We start from the raw sequence: 20,408 nt of genomic DNA on the forward strand, positions 1-20,408 counted from the left end.
CAGCATTCAAATATTCAGTGAATACAGAATAAAGATTACCACAAAGCAAGACAGCACGAGACAAGGCGAATCAAATTTCTTGTTCAGGTCATGTTTGTTTTGTAGAGAAAATCAGTGGTTTGTATGAGACTTCCAGCTGATCATCAATCATCACTCCAAGAAATTTATTCTCGTGCACTCTTTCAATTTCAATTCCATTAACCCTGATTTTGGATACATTTTTCATTTGTCTAGTGCCAAAATAATACTTTTTGTTTTCTTTATATGTAACGATAACTTATTTACATCAAACCAGTTTTTTAATATATTTAACTCTTTTTCCGCTGCAGTCAGAAGCTGTTCTGGGTTTTTACCTGAGCAGTACAGAGTGGTGTCATCAGCAAACAATACACATTTTAACAGTTTGGAAACATTACATATGTCATTTATATGTAATATGAATAATTTGGGGCCCAGCACAGAGCCCTGAGGAACACCACAAGTTACCTTCAACTGCTTAGATTTTACATTATTGATTTCTGTCATCCAGGTAACTTGTCATCCACTTGTATGCCATCCCTCTTATGCCATATCTCTCTAGTTTATTCATTAATATAGATCATTTGTATCAAACGCCTTTTTTAAGTCTATAAAAACACCAACAGTATATTCCTTATTATCTATAGCAGTAGATATCCCTTCAACAAGTTCCATCACTGCCATCGAAGTGGACCTTTTCACTCTAAAGCCATATTGGTTATCACTTAGGAGATGATGCTTCTCCATATATTTATCAAGTCTATTAACAAATAACTTTTCTAAAATTTTTGAGAACTGTGGGAGCAGAGATATTGGCCTGTAATTGGTGAACTGACATCTCTGTTTTTATTTCTTGACTCTGGAATTTCTTTTGCTAAATTAAAGCCAACATTTACAAAGAAATCATTAAATTCATTTGCAATGTCTTTAGTTTTATCAAGCACAATATCTTTATCTTTTTTTAAATAATCTGGATAATTCTTATTTTTTTGAGCCCTTTTTGATTTTACTGTTTAATATCCTCCATGTTTCTTGTGTGTTACTTCTGCTTTGCTCCAATAATGTGTTAATATTCTTTCTTACTTGTGGGAGCATTTCAAGTTGCTATACATCAATATAACCGTTATAGTCCAAATATTGATCATATGTATGCATTAAGTGAATAATAACTAGATAAACTACAAAAAAATTGAATGTTGTTGTTGTTGTTGTTTTTTGCATATATTTCTAGTTAGAGAAATTTAAGAGGTTTGTCCCTCAAAACTGTAAATACCAAAAAGTTGCACAAAATAGTTTCTAACAACAGGAAATGTATTTTGAGTGTCTTCATAGTTTTATTTTTGAGATGCACCAATTTTTATACACTGCTGGAAAAACGGAAATAAATATTATAATGCAAATTTGCAAAAAAAAACAGCATATGCATCAAAATAAACTGTTTCCAGCAGTGCAACTTGAGTCCTAAGCATCCCAGAAACTATTCAGAAAAGCAAAAAGTCAAACATGACTTTCAAAAACACCAGTATAGGCTCATAAGGCCCCGAAGGTAAAAAAAAAAACTACATTTTCCACGAAAATGACGTCACTTCCGGCTTTAAAGGGTTAAAGGAAGCTGCACTGAGCTGCTGGTTTTGTGCATTTGTTTTGTTTGCCTGAGTCCCTGAAACAGGCGGAGAGTTTCTCTGCTTTTATATTTCACATTTATTCTCCTCCAGGATGTGGAAGGGTCTCTATAACCACGCTGAGAAATCGACGCCTCCCCGCCAGTCACCTGCCGACTTCCTGTCTGCCGTGAGGGAGGAGTCCCAGCAGCTGGAAGAGGAGCTGACCAATCACCAGGAGGTACCGCCAGGAGGAACCGCCCACCACCACCACCCGGGCTCCAGACAAGGCATACAACACACGACACGCCTGTTATGACACCAGCACAGATCGTTAACTTCAGCTTCGCTGCTTAAACTGCGACCGTCTACTTTTTAAAACTTTTTACCCCAAAAATTAAAAATCATTCAGCAGCTATTAAACCAATTTTAAAAAATCTGCAGAAGTTTCTAGATTAATTTTTTTTAAATGTCTTATGTTGGAAGCAAAGACTGTAAATAAAAGAAGGAAACTGGCTCTATATCTCAGAATTGGACATTAGCATGTTAGCATTAGCCGCCCTGCTGGGTTGCGTAAAGGTTACTGTATTTGGCCACCATAGACTGTGTCACACATACCTGATGTTAGCGCTCAGTAACATCTCATTGGACAGTCTGTTAGTCCAGTAACCTCACAGCCGACACATTATTGGTCAGGCGATGTCATTAAAAAGCTGCAACAGCACAAACACGGTGCAGAGGTCAAGTTCAGGGTTAGCTGAGGTGAAGTCAGACAGCTAGCAGCTACGTCATGTTAAAAACACCTTTGTTTCTTCTGTAAAGTTTTAACATAAGAGTCTATGGGACTGAGTCACTGCTGGAGCCTCTAGTGGACGTGAGGGGAACTGCAGCTGGGCTGCAGCCTCGTTCTAACCTGTAACTCTCTGAGTGTTAATAAAGTTTTTCCAGTTACGAGTCCTGTCAGCTGATTGTAAGCTTCTTGTCTCTGTGCAGCGGATCGCAGAGCTGACGGGGAAGCCGATCACCTGGGAGAAGATCGAGGTTCCCCGGAGGAGGACTAGCTGCCTGCCGCAGAGGCACAGCGGGCCGGACCCGCCCACCTTATACAGAGAGCCAATCGCCAGCCTCGCACAGGACAGCAGTCACACACTTTCCTCTGCACCAGCCAATCAGAAGACTCACACCAAGGAGCCCGCACTCTCCCTGCCCTTAGGGCCACATACCCAGCTCAAGAGTCACGACCCCGATGACCTCTCCACCTGCAGCGACCTGGAGTCGGGCGTGGCTGACCTCAGCAGCCGCTCATCCAGCGGCGGTGATGTCGGCAAGGACCCGGACTTGGAGTGACACGGACCGGATCAAAGGGACTCCGCTGGCTTTTATTAATATTTATTCACAGGACGGCGAGGTGACGTTTCCAGGTTAAAGGGAGAAACCTCGGCGGCGTTTGAGACGGAGGTGAAAACACGGTTTAACGTTTTTGGTTCACAGAACAGACAGGCTGCTTCAATTTAAATGTTTTTAGGTTACTGACATTTGTACTGAAACGCACGATTGCACAGTGACAGGAAGTCAGATGCACACGAGTTTAAAGCGATCAGAACAAACACGAGTTATTGTCTCTTCTTCTCTCCACTGAAGAGTCTGAAAACTTGTTTCCACCCAGTCTTCCTCATCCTGCAGCGCGGCATAACAGGCATAAAGGTTTCACTGTAGATCATGAAGCTGACCTGCTGTACGTGTTCAGCGTGGCCCTCGTTAGCTCGTTAGCTCGTCACAGCAATCACGCCTGTGGGGTCGTATTTGTGTGGACGACAGGCGGCCGTTTCCTCAGAGGGCTTCAGTCTGATCCTGGATCAGCCGTCTGCTCAGTCTGAACACTGAAGTGCTGCTAGAGCAGCTTTGATTCAGTTCAAAATGGCCCGCCCCCTTTAAGCCCCTGGTGGGCGGGGCTTCTACCACAGTTACTTTGGGAACACCGGGGAGATCTTTTATTAGAGACAAACGTAGTTTAAACTGTCACAATAACACAGAAACCCCACAAACACACTCTGACTGAAATGCTCCAACACACACACACACACACACTGACACACACCGATCGTTCACTTTCTCATCGCCTTCTTAACGACACGTTTATTTCAAAGGTTTAAAGGGACTGAAGAACAAACAGGTCAGTGTTTATTTTTGATTTTAGACTTTTTTGTGCTTTATTTGATTTTATTAAACTTTATTTAGATTTTGCCGTGTGAGGAGCTGATGCTGTCGGTCCTTCAGATGACAAAGTGGAAATGATGAGCTCAGAGCAGTGTTCCTCTAAACTTTAATCATCTGTAACTCTGTACATTCCCACGTTGGACGAGCAGCGTGTGTGTGTGTGTGTGTGTGTGTGTGTGTGTGTGTGTGTGTGTGTGTGTGTGTGTGAGAGCTGGATCTCTGTTACTGGGAGCTGGTGATAAACTGGCTCCACTTCCTCCTCCTGCTCATAACTGGGACTCTGACCGACACCTCCTCCGTCCACTGCTGGTTTATGGTTGGAGAAGTTTGACTTTAACTGATGCACTGAAGACGAACTTTGAAAGGAGAGGCGTGACATCTGTGATTGGCTCTAAGGAGCTCGTCTCCTTTTTAACTGGTACACTGTAGCCTGTGGTGTGTCTGTACGTCGCTGTGTGTTTCCTGTATCCACTGATGTAAACGATCTCAGTAAATCCACATTAAAGAGAAAAACTCGCGTCCTCACCTTCTTCCTCTGTGGAGGCCGAGCAGCCGTTTGAGTTACGGCTCCTTCACAGCGTATCTGTGTCCGTCCCACAGCAGGTTTGGATCTTTAGTGGAATTTATTTAAAGCTTGAAGCAGCTTTTATACCATTTACGGCCTGCACACATCCTTGTTCCCTCTCTTTCTCCATAATGTGTTCGTGCTGCAGACGTCAGTAAAGTTACAGTCACAGTACTTGCACATGTAGCTAGGGCTGAGGAAGAGGAGGAAACTCCGAATCCAGAGAAGGTGGAGACTTTAAATAACCAACAACAAGCAAAACTCTGGAGAAACAGCACCACACATTGCATCTGCAGGGTGAGTAAACCAAACCCAAGCTTTGTACCATTAGATCACTCTGTCTGCAGACACTTACGTTCTGAGCAGCCACGTCGCGTCACCAGCTACATATTAAACTGAGTCTTCCTCTCATGATGACAGGACCGTGTGCTTGCTAGCAAAGCTACGACTGAGGTGATGTCAGTGAGCTTTTAGCTCTTCTTGCACTCAGTAGTTGGTTTAGTACACATGCTTTCTTCTTGGATATTCCAAAAGCTGAGTTTGCACCATAAACATTTTAAGGATGCCCTCAGCTGGGAAAGGGTGGAGTGCCCACTCCGGGTGGGGACGAGTTCCTGGTCCAAGTGGAGGAGTTTAAATATCTCGGTCTTGTTCACGAGTGACGGGAGAGGGGGGCGGGAGATCGACAGACGGACTGGTGCTGCTGCTGCAGCGATGCGGACGCTGCACCGGTCCGTCGTGGTGAAGAGAGCTGAGTGTAAAAGCGAAGCTCTCGATTTGGAGGTCGATCTACGTCCCTACCCTCACCTACGATCACGCGCTGTGGGTAGTGACCGATCCCACAGCTCGTGACCGTAGGTGCGGGTGGGGTCTCTCATCTGTCTCTTCAGATGTTTTTAAAACAGTAGATCGATTAAGGTTTTAAACAGACTATAAAATATACAAAAGTTTTTATTTAAACACATTTCCCACGGTGGCACGGTGGTTAGCACTGTTGCCGCACAGCAAGAAGGTCCTGAGTTCAATTCCACCATCAGGCCGGGGTCTTTCTGTGTGGAGTTTGCATGTTCTCCCCGTGTTTGCGTGGGTTCTCTCTGGTACTCCGGCTTCCTCCCACCGTCCAAAGACATGCAGCTGGTGGGGATAGGTTGATTGGATAATCCAAATTGCCACTAGGTGTGAATGTGAGTGCGAATGGTTGTCTGTCCCTGTGTGTTGGCCCTGCGACAGACTGGCGACATGTCCAGGGTGTACCCGCCTCTCGCCCTGTGACAGCTGGGATAGGCTCCAGCGCCCCCCGTGACCCTGAAAAGGATAAGCGGAAGCGAATGGATGGATGGACGGATGACATTTCCCATTTAAAAAAACAACATGCTGACATTTTTTATGGGTAGTATAACATTTTAATAAATTCAGACTCTAATAAAACTATGAGATTCTTTACTATAAAAACAGACTAATACACCTGATTACTGTATTACAGTGTTGAACCACACTGAGGGTAAATGTGTCGTCTTTACACATGTAAATACTTTTTATTTGAAAGATTTCATGTAAATTTAAAGCTACAAATATATTTTCTGTACCATAAAAAAAACTTCTCCATATTTTAATTACCAAAATTACAAACTGTTAAGTTCCACTGCTGTACGATATTTTTCTGTCAGATTATTTGTTTGTTTTGTTTTATTTTTACAGAATTTTACAGATTATTTCCATTTTTAAACAATGTACTGTACGTGTGAGATCAATGATATGAATGTAGCCGCTGAAAGTGCTGGATATAAATCTTCACCTCAAAGTCCGTTCACATACAAGAAGAAGGGGAGTGAGTGGGTCGGCGCTCAGGGCCTTAAACACACCCTTTATTTCCATGGGAACGCAGACACAACCAGAATCACAAATACAGTTTAAAATCCCCCTATACAATAAAGAGTTTCCAACACGCTAAAAACCCTGCCGGCAGAAATAACTATATACTATCAAAACAAAAGCTACACAAATGTTTCCCCCCCACAGTGCCATAATCCCACAGTCCAGCCACACGCGGGCAAATGGTCCTTATCTGAAACAGGAGAGGAATTTCTCTTCTGGGATGGAAACCACACCGGCCAGAAGAACAAGGAGGGGGCTCCTGTCGCAGACCTGTCTTCTCCTGACAGCGCGTCACTGCACAGTCCCGCCCCACTCCACACCTGAACACGGCCTCCCTCGTAGCACCGCCAGATGCAGGCAGAGGGACACCCCTGCCCTGCTGTGGATTGCGGGCATCGCCACCCACTGTCGCTGTTCCTGCCGTTGGGACTGGATCGCCGTGTTCCGCTGGCCAGTCCGTTGCCGAACGACTCGTGGCACCCAAGCAGCAGGTCCTTCGACACATATGCTGGCTTGAACACGTTTCTTTTTTCTCCTGCTCACCTTTCGTGCATCGCTCTCTCACTATCCCCTTTAGCAGGTCAGTTTGGCGGCTGATAGGCCGGCTCGGGGAACGCCCCGCCTCACAGGTGCCTACAGGTCTGCTTAGTCCACAGTGGATTAAAAGAATATTGGGCAACAAAACTAAAATACACAATATAAATATGAGGATAAAACCATGCAAATAAAATCAACACTATGTACCAATAAACAGCCTGATCCAAAACAAAATATAAAAACAATTTTCCACTGTGTGACACGAACACCAAACTCATCGAGTGTTATCAGTGAATGTTCTTAATCCAGACGGTCTTCACACAGAATGAGATCGACAGCAGTGATCAGCAGAGGTGCAGCGTTCTTACCATCATCATTATTACACGGATTCAAGTACGGGTGGAGCTTCTCTGTGAAGGAGCAGCCAGTGAACGAGTAGATCAGAGCTGCAGCATCTACGTCATAGAAGGAGACCAGACCCTCCTCATAGTCCACAAACACCCCCACCTTCTGAGGACCAGACCGGAGACAGAGACGGACCGGAGGGGCGGCACAAGCTTTGTACTCATTTCCATTTCTCAGACAAACAGTCCAGAGACCGTTCTGAGGTCTCAGTCTGATTTTTCCCTTCCTGTTGATCGACTCTGTGGACACTCCTAAAGTCCATTTAGTCTTTCCTTTAACCTGAACCTCAAAGTAAAATCTGCCTGAAGAGAAACTCTGCTCTGTTAAAACACAAACACACTGAGAAAATCTCTCTGGGTTGTCCGGAAGTTTCTTCCTCACATCACCATGATTCACTTGTTTTCCATCGTCAGACAGGATGAGGTCAGGATTTGCTGTATCAGGATCCAGAGTCACGTCCACTGCATCCTGCTGGACCCTCTTCAGCTCTGCAGCCTCAAACAGCTTCTTCATGTCTTTCCTGAGTGTCTCCACAGCTCTCCCCACAGTCCCCTCATATGATGGTGGACGGACTCTGACCTCTGTCCAGTCCTTGGTGCATAGAGCAGCTTTCAGGGAGGAGAAGCTTTGGAGGAGGTGGAGGTGGTCTTCAGAGCGTGAGAGCTGCTCCACCTCAGAGCTTCTCTCCATCAGCTCAGAGATTTCCTGTTCCAGATCTTTGATGAGTCCTTCAGCCTGTTTCTCTGTAGTTTCCTGTTTGTCTTCGATCTCCTTTATGAGCTCCTTCAGGCGTCTCTCAACAGACTCCATCAGAGCCGTGAGGACCTGAACACCTTCTGCTTTCTGTCTGTCTGCAGCATCTTTCCTCATCTTCACCGACTCTTTGATCTCCTGAATCTTCAGTCGTCTCTTCTGGATCATCTGCTGAATCTCAGCCTCTGTCTTCTCCAGCTCTGCCTTCTTTCCTTCATATTCTTCTTTCAGAGGAACAAACTCATGAGCCTTGTGATCTAAAACAGAGCAGAGCATGCAGACACATGTCTGGTCGGTCTTACAGAACAGCTCCAGATGTTTATCGTGCTTCCTACACATCCTGCTTTCCAGGTTCTCCACAGGCTCAATCAGCTGATGTCTTTTCAGACTTGTAGCTGTCAGATGAGGCTCCAGGTGAGTCTGACAGTAGGAGGTCAGACACACCAGGCAGGACTTCAGGGCCTTCAGTCTGGGTCCAGTGCAGACGTCACAGGGAACTTCTCCTGGTTTGGCAGCTTGTTGCTCTGAGCTGCTGCTGCTGCTGGCTTTCTGCTGAGCTTCACGTCTGAACTGAGCAACCGTCTCAGAGATGAAGGTGTTGATCTTCAGCTGAGGTCTACTCTTGAAAGTCTCCTTACACAGGGGACACTGACACCTCTCATGAACATCCCAATATTGAGTGATGCACTTTTTGCAGAAGTTGTGTCCACATGATGTGGTGACCGGATCAGTGAACACATCCAGACAGATGGAGCACAGAAAGCGATCTTCATACTGCAGATTGGTGGCAGCAGACATGTCTGCACCCTGAGAACAGAAGTATAAAAATGTACACTTTAATTAAACATATCTGTAAATGGTTTAGAAATATCAAAGAGAAAATACAATTAACATTCAGCCTCTAACACTAGAAATCAAAGATAAAGAATGGAAAGAAAGAGGAAGTGACAACGTTCATCTTGTGTGGTTTCAACAAATTTATTTCTCTATAAGTTTTTTTTGTAGGAGCCGTTTTCTGTGTTGTTACCTTCTGTGAGCCACTAGGGGTCACTGTTTGTTTTACAGTATTGTATCTTTTTAAGGTAGACATGTAATTAGCGTCGGGTGTCATTGATTGGAAGAAGGAAATGGTTTGTGACTGCTGTACTGTTGTGATTTATATTAAATGATGCTGGATACTGAGAGAACTGATGAGCAGCAAACGCAACCGATGGAAAGCGATACAGGTATTAAACAGACAGGATAGGTACGGAGTTATTGGACCATCTCAAGTTTCATTCAGTGGAACCACGTCACCCCGCCATCAAACACCTCAGTGGCTTCAAACATAGGCCTAGCTTCTACTCTCTGATTATTCATCGTGTGACTGATGGATTATTTCAGCCTCAAGTCCAAACGTCGTTGGGAAGCTGTGTAAAATGTAGGTGAGGGTAGGAAAGTAGATAGACCACTAAATTGAAAGCTTTGCTTTGATGCTCAGCTCTTTTTCTATCACTAAGATCTGTACAGCATCTGCATCACTGCAGACGCCGCTCCAATCCATCTGTAAAACTCATGTTCCCCTTACTCGAGCACAAGACCCTGAGATACTTGGTCACAATATGCCAATAAGCCAACAGAACCAGACCTCCATGCAATGTTGTAGAGACATGTCAGCCAGGACAGCCCTTCAACCTTCACAGCTTTCAGGAATTCAGCGCCCATTTCATTCATTCCAGGGGCCCTGCCACTGAGCAGTGGTTTAACTACATTGGTGACCTCACCCTCAGTGATAGGCGAGTCACAGACCGTATGCCCAGACTCTGTTTGCATAGCAGATGTGAATGTGGGATTGAGGAGGTCCTCAAAGTGTTCCTTCCACTGCTTGGCCATGTCTTTGGTTGAGGTCAGCAGCGTCCTGTCACCACTGTAAATAGTGTGTCTCTTAAATAACTTTAAGGCCAACCTAAAGTCTTGTTCCGCGGTCTCCCTGAGCACCTCCCACACCTGAGTTTTTGTATAAGCCACTATTACTGTTGCACGTTGCTGGTTCTGCTGGTACCTGTCAGGTGCTTCTGGAATCCCACAGGCTGACCAAGCCTCATAAGACTCCTTTAAGGTGACGGCTTCCTTCATCTCCTGTGTTCTGGGACAACTGCCACGACACTCGCCAACAAAAGTCCAATCACAAAACACCACTCAGGTCCAACGTGAGCACTGAAGACCCCCAGCAGAACAGTCCCTGGGTGGAGCACTCTCCAGCTCCCAGCCAGTGATTCCAAGAAGCCTGGGTACTCTGAACTGTTATTTGGTGCATGGGCACAAACAACAGTCAGGCAGGCAAAGGGAAGCAACCCTCTCGTTCACTGGGAATAACCCCAACGTACAGTCTGAGCTATGCATTCAGGCGAGCCATGCTAAATCTAGTTGGCATTTCTTGACCTTATGCACCAGCTCTGGCTCCTACCCCACCAAAAAGGGTCACTCCAAGGGCTACAAACAGTTTTTGAAGCCAGGGATTGGAGCACCAAGACTTCCACCTCTGGCTGCTGCCTGATCCACAGAGCACCAAACCCTTATGGCCCCTCCTGTGGGTGGGTACACAGGAAGATAGACCCACGTAGTGTCTTTGGGTGGAGCCCGGCTAAGCCCCTTGGACTAAGCTCCAGGTATCCTTTGATATCTTAGGTACCAGCCGCCTGAAGTTTCAAAATGCTGTTAAAATGGCTAAAGCGGCTTTCTTTTCTGAAATTATTGAGACTAATGGCTATAATCCTCGAACGCTGTTTAAAATCTTTAATCCAGTGGTCAATCCCTGTCATGAAATGCCGACGGTGTCCTCTCCAGCTCTCTGCGAACAATTTTGTTATTACTTCACAGAAACTTTTATCTCTCAAGTCTTCACACCCTTTAGTTGTGAGCCCTGCTTTCACCCCTGGATGTTCATCAACTTTTCATCAGTTTGAGCCGGTGTCACTCCCCGCCCTTAAGCAAATAGTTGAACAACTGAAAAATACAAATTCTGTACATGATATTCTCCCATCACGCATTATCAGGGATGGTTTTGATGGAATTGGGCCCAGTATTTTAACTCTCACAAATTCTTCATTGCTTTCCGGCCATGTTCCATCAGCCTTTAAACACGCTGTAGTGCAGCCTGTTCTCAAAGAAGGAACCTCGATCATAATGACTTTGGAGATCGGCCTGTAGTTCACAAACTCCTGTTCCTGTCCAAAATCTTGGAGAAGATAATTCTCTCGCAACTCCAGGCCCAACTGGATGCGAACAACATCAATGATAAATTCCAGTCTGGCTTTAAACCACGTCATAGCACTGAAACAGCTCTGCTGATAGTCCTTAATGATCTTCTCCTAATTGCCGATTCAGGTCGTTCTGCAGTCTTAGGCTTACTGGACTTGTCCTCAGCCTTTAGTATGGTGGACCATAATATTCTACTAACGAGGTTAGAACATACAGTTGGCATTAGAGGTGACGCCCTTAACTGGTTTAAATCATATCTTTCGAGCAGGTCCTCCTCTCTCACTCTGGGTACCTATTCTTCCTCTGTTGCATCCTTCTGCTGTGGCGTGCCTCAAGGCTCTGTGTTGGGCCCAATGTTATTCTCTCTCTATATGCTACCTCTAAACTTAATCTTTGAAAAATACAACATGTCATTTCATTGCTATGCTGATGATATACAAATTTACTTTCAGCTAACTGATGATGTTGCTCTGTACCTGCACTGCTTCATAGAGTGCATGAGAGAAGCCAAAGAATGGCTTTTGGGCAACTCTCTAATCTTAAATGAAACCGAAATTGTGGTGTTTGACAGTTATTTCCCCCGGGGCCAGCTAGTTGATACCTTTGGATCCCTCGCCACTTTTCTCTCTGACACTGTTAGTAACCTAGGTGTGCTGCTGGACAGCTCCTTCAAATCTGACAAACAAGTGTCCTCTGTAGTCAAATCTAGCTTCTACCAACTGCGTCTTATTTCGACGGCCAAGTAGAGCTGGGCGATAGAACGATAACGATATGTATCGCGATATAACTTTTTCTCGATAGAAAAATTAAACTATCGCGATAGACCTCGCCGCTCTTGTCCTCTTAAAAAAAAAAAAAAAAAAAAAAAAGAAAAAAAAGAACAGCCAATCCAAATTAAGTAGCGCAGAGCAGAACCAATCACAGCCGCAGCGTCACATCACGTGACTTGTTACGTACAGCACAAGTGCCAAGCTGCACATGTGTATTTGTTTGGGAAGCAGCCAGCCGCCCGGGTAATGGAGGAAATGAGTGTGCCAACTAGAAAAATCAACCGAGCGTGACCGAAGGTTACCGAAAAGAAAACAGATGATGGTTCCAACGCCGGAGAGATTGTCGAACGGAAGAGCCATAGAAGTTCCGTAGTGTGAAGGTATTTCGGCTATTTCAAGTCTGACAAAAAACAGAGTAGCGTGCACTGTAAATTGTGCCGAAAGCAAGTCTGGAAATACAATAAACTGGTGCATGCGCTACATCCACACGTACCCGGGCATTCTTGAAAACGCAGATCTTTCTATGCGTTTGCACCTTTCGTCCACACGTAAACGGCGTTTTTGGTCACTGAAAACAAAGATTTTTGAAAACTCCGTTTTTGCATTTACGTGTGGACTAGTAAAACGGAGAAAACGCAGCATCAAAGGTGTGCGCATTTTTTGACGGCACAATGTGCGCCACGTTATTGTTTCGGTGAAATGAATTTCTACAATACTGTTAATTCTACTCTCTGCAGTGTTTAAATGCTTACATATACACACAGTTACCGTCCCTCCACACATACGACTCGGTTCTGCTTCTATGCCGCAGCTTTGTTTACTTTTTCTCACCAAGGCTTCTAGACTTCTGATTGGCCAACATTTCTCCACGGTTAGGAATCTAGCGCCACCTGCTGCTTTGGCATGTTCATAGCAGCGTTTTCCTTCATTTCTGCCTTTATGTGTGGACGGGATTTTTTTTTAAAACGAAAACGGAAAATCTCCGTTTTCAAAAATACCCGTGTACGTGTGGACGTAGCCTCAGTCTCTGACTGGAAGCGCTAATTCGTCATTCGGCTTTTGTCAGACTAAAGTAACTGTTAAAACTGTTTGAAAAGCTCAGCTATACAACAAGGAGAGATTGAGAATTTCCTTTTAGTTCTCAGTTTATTTGATATTGACAAAAGTTAGTCAGTTTTGTCTGTTCTTCTGTAAAACAAACTAAGATTTATTTTTAGAATTAATATTTTGTTTCTAAGTGGAATTGACAGTTTAGTCTGTTTCATTTGTTCTATTTTGAAACTTAAACACTTTAGCGGCTGCCTTTTGTGTAGTTTGCAATATTTGCCTTTATTTATCTGAAAAAGTCTCATGTTCCTTAAGTACATCTACCCTGTTGAACTTATTATGGGAAATAAATATTTAAATAAAAACAAGCTGCTGATTATTTCACATTTTACTTGTGAGCAACGGCACATTTAAATCTTACAAATATAGTTATTTGGCTTATATCGTGATAGATATCGTTATCGCCTGAAATGAAAAAAACATATCGTGATATGAAAAAATCTCATATCGCCCAGCTCTACGGCCAAGCATTACATACCACATAAGGATCTTGAAAAGCTTATTCATGCCTTTGCGACCTCTAGATTAGATTACTGTAATTCCCTTTACTTTGGTCTCCATGCTGCTCTTCTTCATAGATTATCCAAGCTTGTCCAAAATGCCGCAGCACGCCTTTTGACTGGAACCAGAAGGTTTGCCTCTATCACCCCTGTCCTTGCTGATTTGCACTGGCTCCTCATCAAATACCGCATCGAATTTAAAATATTGCTGCTTACCTTCAAAATTATAGACGATACAGCACCTAGCTATCTTGTCGTACTTCTTAGACCATACCCCTGGGAGAGCCCTCAGATCATCTGACCAATTACTCTTGGTTCAGCGTAGATCTCGGTTTAAGACCAGAGGTGACCGTGCATTTGCCCTGGTTGCACCTAACCTGTGGAACAACTTTCCCATTGCTATTTGCGCGTCTGACTCCATCCAGTTATTTAAATCACATTTAAAAACTCACTTATTTAACCTTGCTTTCCCAGTTAGTTAACGCCTGTATTTTGTACTCAATTCCAATCTTTCTATATATCTTTGTCTACTTAAAACCTGTGTGTTTTTAGCAAGTTTGATTTGATATTTACTTTTATTCTTGTGTAATCAGTGCCATTGACCTGTTAGCATATTCAGTACTTTGTTAATGGTTTTAAATTTTAATGTTTTAATCTGCTGTTTTATTGTGAAGCACTTTGGTATACCGTTGGTTTTTAAATGTGCTATATAAATAAAGTTGTATTGTATTGTAAAGCCTGGCCACCAGACCTCAGCTAAAAGCTCACAAAACCATTTACAAACAGCTAAAACTGCAAAAAAGCAGGAAAACTGATTCTGTGAAAAGATGTAAACACAAAGTACGATTCCCTCACTCGTCCGACAGCATGTAGAAAAAACAATGTCTCTGCCAAAAGCACAGGTTACAAAACTGCAAGTTTCATCATGTCAAAGAAGACCAAAACACGTTTCAGGTTTGAGAAACATTAACATGAATCCTGTCTTACTTCCAAAAATCCACTGTGATAAAACCACATTTCCCACAAACTTCCACCTCCCAGTGTGCTTCAAGAACAGTTTCCAGTTAAATCTCTATTTTCTTTATTTTCTTGTTTATGCACAGATGCATTACACACCAGTCTACTGTTGTGTACAGTGTGGCTGTCCGCGTTTGAATTGTTTTGTTTTGCAAAAATGACTAACAAAAAAAAGCCAAATTTCTGCTATTTAATACGTAAGGATTTTTAGTTTTTACAGATGGTGCCAAATTGCAAATCACACTCTGCTGAATCACCTGCTAATTATCTTCACAGTATTCATTCACTCTGTCTTTAGGGACTTGCTTAGCTTGTAACATTCCCTCTGACACCAGCAGCGCTTTGGTTTACTCCTGGCTGCAGGCCTGTAGAGCTCTCACTTTGGGAAGCTGCCGGTGTTCATTAAACTCAGTATCGGTAACCAGCTTTAAGTGGGAATAAAACCAAAAACTCTGCGTGTTTGCCTCTGATGACTTGGACATGCAAACAGCAGGAAGTGTTAGGATGTGGGACAGGTGTAACATGCGAGAGCACATCAAAAGTCTCTTTCATGCCTACATCTGATACCAAGCTCATCTTCTAACCTTCATATTTTAACACTTGTGAATGTAGCACAACATGGTTATCTCAGGTCATGATTCTCAGTTTTAACCACCACCAATGCCATTTTTTATTTCTTAATTAATTTCTTTATTTAAAAAAAAATACTTGTTGTAACAATAAAGTTTAGTGGTGTCGCTTTCTTAGACAGCTACAGCTAATTTTTAAAGTAAGACAGCGTGGCTGTCGTCTGTGAGTCTCTTCAACTCCTGTTTTTAGAAAGAAAAGCAGACTTTTTCAATTTTGCACTTTTAACTTGAACTAATCTGTTGAACACCGTAACTCTGATCAGCTGCACTCACCTGTATTTGAGTTCGTTGATGTTCTCCAGACTGCAGCTCTGCTGTTTCTCACTAACTTTTACTTTCGTTTCAGGAATGTGATGTTGAATCTTTGTTGTTCGCCTCTTCCTGTAGATTTTCTTCTATTGGCTTCATGTAGGTTATTCGAATGAAATGTGTTTTGCTGCCCCCTCAGGTGCTTTGAAGAATTACAAATCCTCACATAAATTCTGGTACTTTGCAAACACAGATGGTCCAAGTAAAGTATTATGCATATGTGCATATTATGCTTATTGTTTATTTGTATAGCACAGTTGAAGCAGTCCCTTGTCAGGTTCTCACTTTAGTGTTTCTTTGGCTGTTATGTGTGCAGTCTTGTTCCCTTCTACCTTACCATGATCCACAGAAACGCCCCCATCCAGGATCCTCCATCGTTTTCAGTCTTATACACCAGAGCCAGCAGCTCCAACATCAGGTCTTTCTAGTGGCATTTCCCTTATTTCTACCAACAAAGCTGGGACTGGAGCTTGTAACAGTCACAGTGGTATAGTGTCTCTTTAAGACAACCCAAGTCGAGGGTTAATGTTGTCATTGGCAGGGCTCTAGAGCAGCGGTCCCCAACCTATTTTGCGCCACGGACCGGTTTATGCCCGACAATATTTTCACGGACCGACCTTTAAGGTGTCGCGGATAAATACAACAAAATAAAACTAGTACCGGTACCGAAAAAAAAGAAGATTTATTCATGACACACGTGAAAAGACCCAGGAAAACCGAGTTAACGATCAAAACAATAACAAAATAACGCTGAAAACCGATAAAAACCCTGAAAACCATACATTTCACACCCGAGCCTCAACTCTGGCGGCCCGGTACCAAATGACTCACGGACCGGTACCGGTCCGAGGCCCGGGGGTTGGGGACCGCTGGTCTAGAGTGCGACCAAATTTTTCAATGGTGCGACTAAAAAAAAATCTTTGGTGGGGACCAACTGTTCGAGTAACAAAAAAAAAATCTGCAACCTTCCCTGTGGTCAACAACAGACACACATTTTGCCCCTATCGTGGACTAAACCAATCAGAGATAGTAAGGGGCGGGACCTCTCTGATTGGCCGTGGTCCAGTTGAAAGTGCAGGTGGAAGTGGGAGGTGAGTAGCTTGAATAAAGCGATATCAATTCATTAAATCCTGAATCGACTTTTAAATATTACTGTGTTTTGCCAGAAACGCCAGATTCTCAGATTAAAGCTCACAAAACCATTTCAACAACAACCAAACAGCAGATGAGAGCAGGTACACGGACTCCACACAAAGACGTAAACACAGACCGACGCATCAGAATCAGCTTTGTCTTTCTCGGCTTTCTCACCCGCCAGCCCGCAGACGGACACGCTGTCGGAGCTCAGCGATCCTGATGCGTCCGGTCCGCGCTGTGATTACGTCTTTTTGCGCTGATTCTGAGCTGCAGGTTTTGTCTCTCCAACCAAAATTCACCGAGCCAGCAGCAAAAGAAGCAGCAAACTGCGCTTCACATTTGATCAATGTCGTCATGGATTCTCTCTGAGTTTTGCTGTTTTGCTTCCACCACGATAAAAATCACACTTCATGCACAGCTAGCTCTCTCTCTATCTCTCTCTGTGTGCTTCAAGAACAGTTTCCCATCTCAAATCTGTTTTCTGCATTATTCATTCGCTTATTACCCACCATCAATTTTAAATCATGCTTTTATTTGTTTTTGTTTCTAATGTCTCTGTAAAGCACTTTGAATCACCTTGTTGTTGAATTGTGCTATACAAATAAACTTGCCTTGCCTTACCAGTCGTTCACAGCGCTGTCGGCTGCTGTCTTTTTCTTTTTTCCTTTCTTTCACTTAAATGACCTCGGACAAGAAAGCCTAATTTCTGCTGTTCAATACTGAAGAAATTTAAACTTTTTAAAATTATGCAAAATTACAGAACATTGTAGAATATTTTTAAGGTTTTCTGCTATAAAAAGCCAGGCCAGGAAAATCTCCTTCATGTTTTTCTGTGTTTTATTCTCAGTTACTTTGACACAAAGGCCTCTGCTGTGATGCTCACAATTCCGATGAAGTCTCACATGTATCAGTGCTGATAAATGATCAGAACAGGTCGTCAGAGGAGGCCAAGATGATGATTAAGTTTAACGTTTTCTACAATATTGACATAGCACTTTAAGCACAAGATTGTTAGTTAATAATTTAGAAATGAATATTGTCTGTATGGACTGCAGTTTCCCCCCAGAAAATGTGCACATGTAAAACTGTGGTGTTAAGTGATGCGGTTGAAAAATTTGAGTGTGCCTAACTTTTGTGCCCATGGCAAAAGGTTAGTCTAGAGCCCCGGTCATCCGTATGCACCACTGCCCTCTCTGTGGTTGTGGGGACATGTGCTTGCACGCTAGTGCATGAGGAGGGACGGATTTTATGTTTTACTTCTCCAGACACTTTTTTTTGCAACGTTATGGGTTGTACGAACACTGTGCGCTATGTTTGTTAAGCTGCAGCCGTTCAACCAGGCTTATATGTTTGACGAAGAGAAGGTGCATTAAAGAACACGCTGTGGAATTCCCAAAGCCAGTGTGAGTGTGTATTCTTTTGATTATCCTGCTAAGTGTTTTTGCCGCCTCCTCTCAACCACTAAACACAACCCGACGTTACAAGCTGTACACAGGCCCCACAGCATGAACTCTGGGCTTTAGCCTGAGTTACATCAAGTGTTTTTAGATTAGACTGGGCTGTTCTGACCTAATCAATGCCCTGTATATCAGTACTGTAATGACCATCAACATATGCAATTCCTGATAAGGAAGCTGACACATCCCATGCTGATTTACAACATTATGCTCAAGAAAATAAACAGAAAAATTTAAATTCATTCACCCTCTTAATTGCTTGTCTGGCACCCAGGATATTTATCTATTTTATGGAGATTTGTTGGTGTCAAAAAACTAGACTCTAAAGGATGAAATATAATCAATCTTGATGACATCCAGCAATGATATGTCATTAGTGAAGAATAAGATGATTTGGTCAGCTGGTGGTTGTGGCAGGCCCGGATAGTCCTACCACAGTGGACCCTGATTATACACGAGTATGTATGTATACTGGTACGTTAAACTGGACACATTATAAATGATTAAGATTAACATTAGCTGTCTCATTATTGCCCTTTTAGTGCACGTGTTGTTAATTTCTTTAACATCAAAGCAGCGTTAAAACATTTTGCACATTTACTATTAGACATCTTGCATTACATAGTAAAATTCTCAGATGTTCTGGTCATCCTGGCTTCACATCTCTCCCCTGTCTTACAGGTGGTGGGGTTTGGTCTTTGGCTCAGCTGCAGGCATGGTGCAGTAGGTTCAGGGGCACTGCCAGGGGAGGTGGGCGGACACAGCTGAGTGTGCAAACTATGTAGACAAATTCACTGTGTTAGTAAAGACACGTAAACACAACATCATGGCCGTCTGTATGTGCTGGGTCTCTGTAACCAGGATGAGTGTTAAACTGGCACCAAAGGAGGACCGACCCTTCACTTTTGCTCCGTGGCTTCGTGGTTGCAGCGGTGAGACAGTTGCAGCTGGGTCTGCTGGATTCAATACTGATGGAGCAGTTTGTGGAGGGGCTTTGGGATGGGGTGGCATAATGGGTAAGCTGTCTCCAGCCAGCAAACCTGGAGGTGGCAGTCACACTGACCAAGGACCATCTGGCAGTGTGACCGGAGGGCCCAGCACCTTCAGCCAGTTTGGATAGCCAGTTCCAGCCCTGAAGAGGAAGCTTCTCAGCTCCCTCCTGACCTTCTCAGCTCCCTCCCATTTCTTTCTCCTCTCTCTCCCAGGATTCCAGCAGCTATGGATGCTCCACCCGACCCACCGGGGGTTGCACAGATGCCGGGGCAGGAGTGTTGAACGTGTGGGCGACTGGTGCATTTTGACTGGGAGTGTCCACTGATGGAGGCTGGACAGATGTTCTTTGTTGCCAATCTCCCAACACTTTCCCCTGGTCCAGGAGAGATATACAATGTTCCAGTAAGGTGCCAAGGGAGTACATACCAGGCTATAGTGGACTTGGGCTGCCCGCAGACCCTGACCCACCAAAACCATTGTTGGAGTCTGATTGGTTAGGTGCATGCATGGGGACATATACAAAAATCCCTTAGTGCTGCTAGAAATGATACACAAGGGCCAAATGCACAGAGGAAAGGATGTGGTTAGCTCCGGCTTAATGCATCCATTAATTCTGGAGACAGATTGGTGGGGGTTTAATGACCTGTTTGGCAGCATGTGGGGATGCGTTCATGACCTATAGGAGCATGTCGCATCTCTGCTACACTCAGCGGTGACGCGAGGTCGTACGATGCCAACTCTGTGGAGGAGGAGATTGCAGGGCCTTCTTGGGAGACCCCTCTGCCTCCAGTAACTCACTCCACGATTGCTCCAGATTTCCCAATAGAGCAATCGTGCCTTTACCCAAGTGATGAAAATTAGTGGTTACATGGTGTGCCCGAATACAGCGCTGACCTATCTGCATTTTGCCTTGATTAGAGACAGTCTGCATCTAATGCGATGTGACACTCGCACAGAAGAAGTACACACTTGTTGTTGGTGCTACCAGCCGCAGTGAAATGCTTTTCTGGGTGGCTATAACCCCATAGTGGGGCTAATGGGCTGTAACGCGGTCATACCACGCTCATAGAGCACCATTTTGAAACATGCCCATGCATGACGGTGCGTTCACGGCCCTATTGGTTACCTGAATGACACTAACTGTGTGCTGTAGCCCAATAATTCTGGTGCAGAAAGATGGGTCTATATGGTTCTGTGCTTACTACCACAAGGTGAATGAGGTCTTACAGTTTGATGCTTATCCCATGCCCCGAGTCGACAAGCTCCTGGACCGATTAG

General features: G+C 44.0%; 2 protein-coding genes across 5 annotated transcripts in view; one reads left to right on the forward strand and one right to left on the reverse strand.

Moving 5' to 3' along the window:
• mtmr7b (myotubularin related protein 7b) overlaps positions 1-4,345 on the forward strand; it is a 14,335-nt gene extending 9,990 nt beyond the window's left edge. For 2 of the 4 annotated variants that reach the window (XM_082535618.1, XM_082535620.1), the window contains 2 exons: positions 1,734-1,860; positions 2,613-4,344. In XM_082535618.1, the coding sequence (XP_082391744.1) occupies positions 1,734-1,860; positions 2,613-2,966 (481 nt within the window). In that variant the 3' untranslated portion in view covers positions 2,967-4,344. Of the gene's footprint in view, positions 1-1,733; positions 1,910-2,612 lie in introns of all 4 variants that reach the window. The other 2 variants (XM_082535621.1, XM_082535619.1) reach the window with 2 other exon arrangements.
• Positions 4,346-5,746: 1,401 nt separating this feature from the next.
• On the reverse strand, positions 5,747-17,175 carry LOC309707972 (E3 ubiquitin-protein ligase TRIM39-like). The gene is made up of 2 exons (XM_082535623.1): positions 15,508-17,175; positions 5,747-8,778 (listed from the first exon to the last, which is right to left on the reverse strand). The coding sequence occupies exon 2, from the start codon at positions 8,767-8,769 to the stop codon at positions 7,114-7,116; it is 1,656 nt and encodes a 551-aa protein (XP_082391749.1). The 5' UTR covers positions 8,770-8,778; positions 15,508-17,175; the 3' UTR covers positions 5,747-7,113.
• Between the last annotated feature and the right edge of the window lie 3,233 nt (positions 17,176-20,408).

This window comes from Aulonocara stuartgranti (genome assembly GCF_965226115.1).
Source record: "Aulonocara stuartgranti genome assembly, chromosome: 6".
Lineage (NCBI taxonomy): Eukaryota > Metazoa > Chordata > Actinopteri > Cichliformes > Cichlidae > Aulonocara > Aulonocara stuartgranti.

Excerpts from the sequence above, each read along its gene's own strand:
- LOC309707972 (XM_082535623.1), bottom strand. The coding sequence starts at position 8,769 with ATGTCTGCTGCCACCAATCTGCAGTATGAAGATCGCTTTCTGTGCTCC.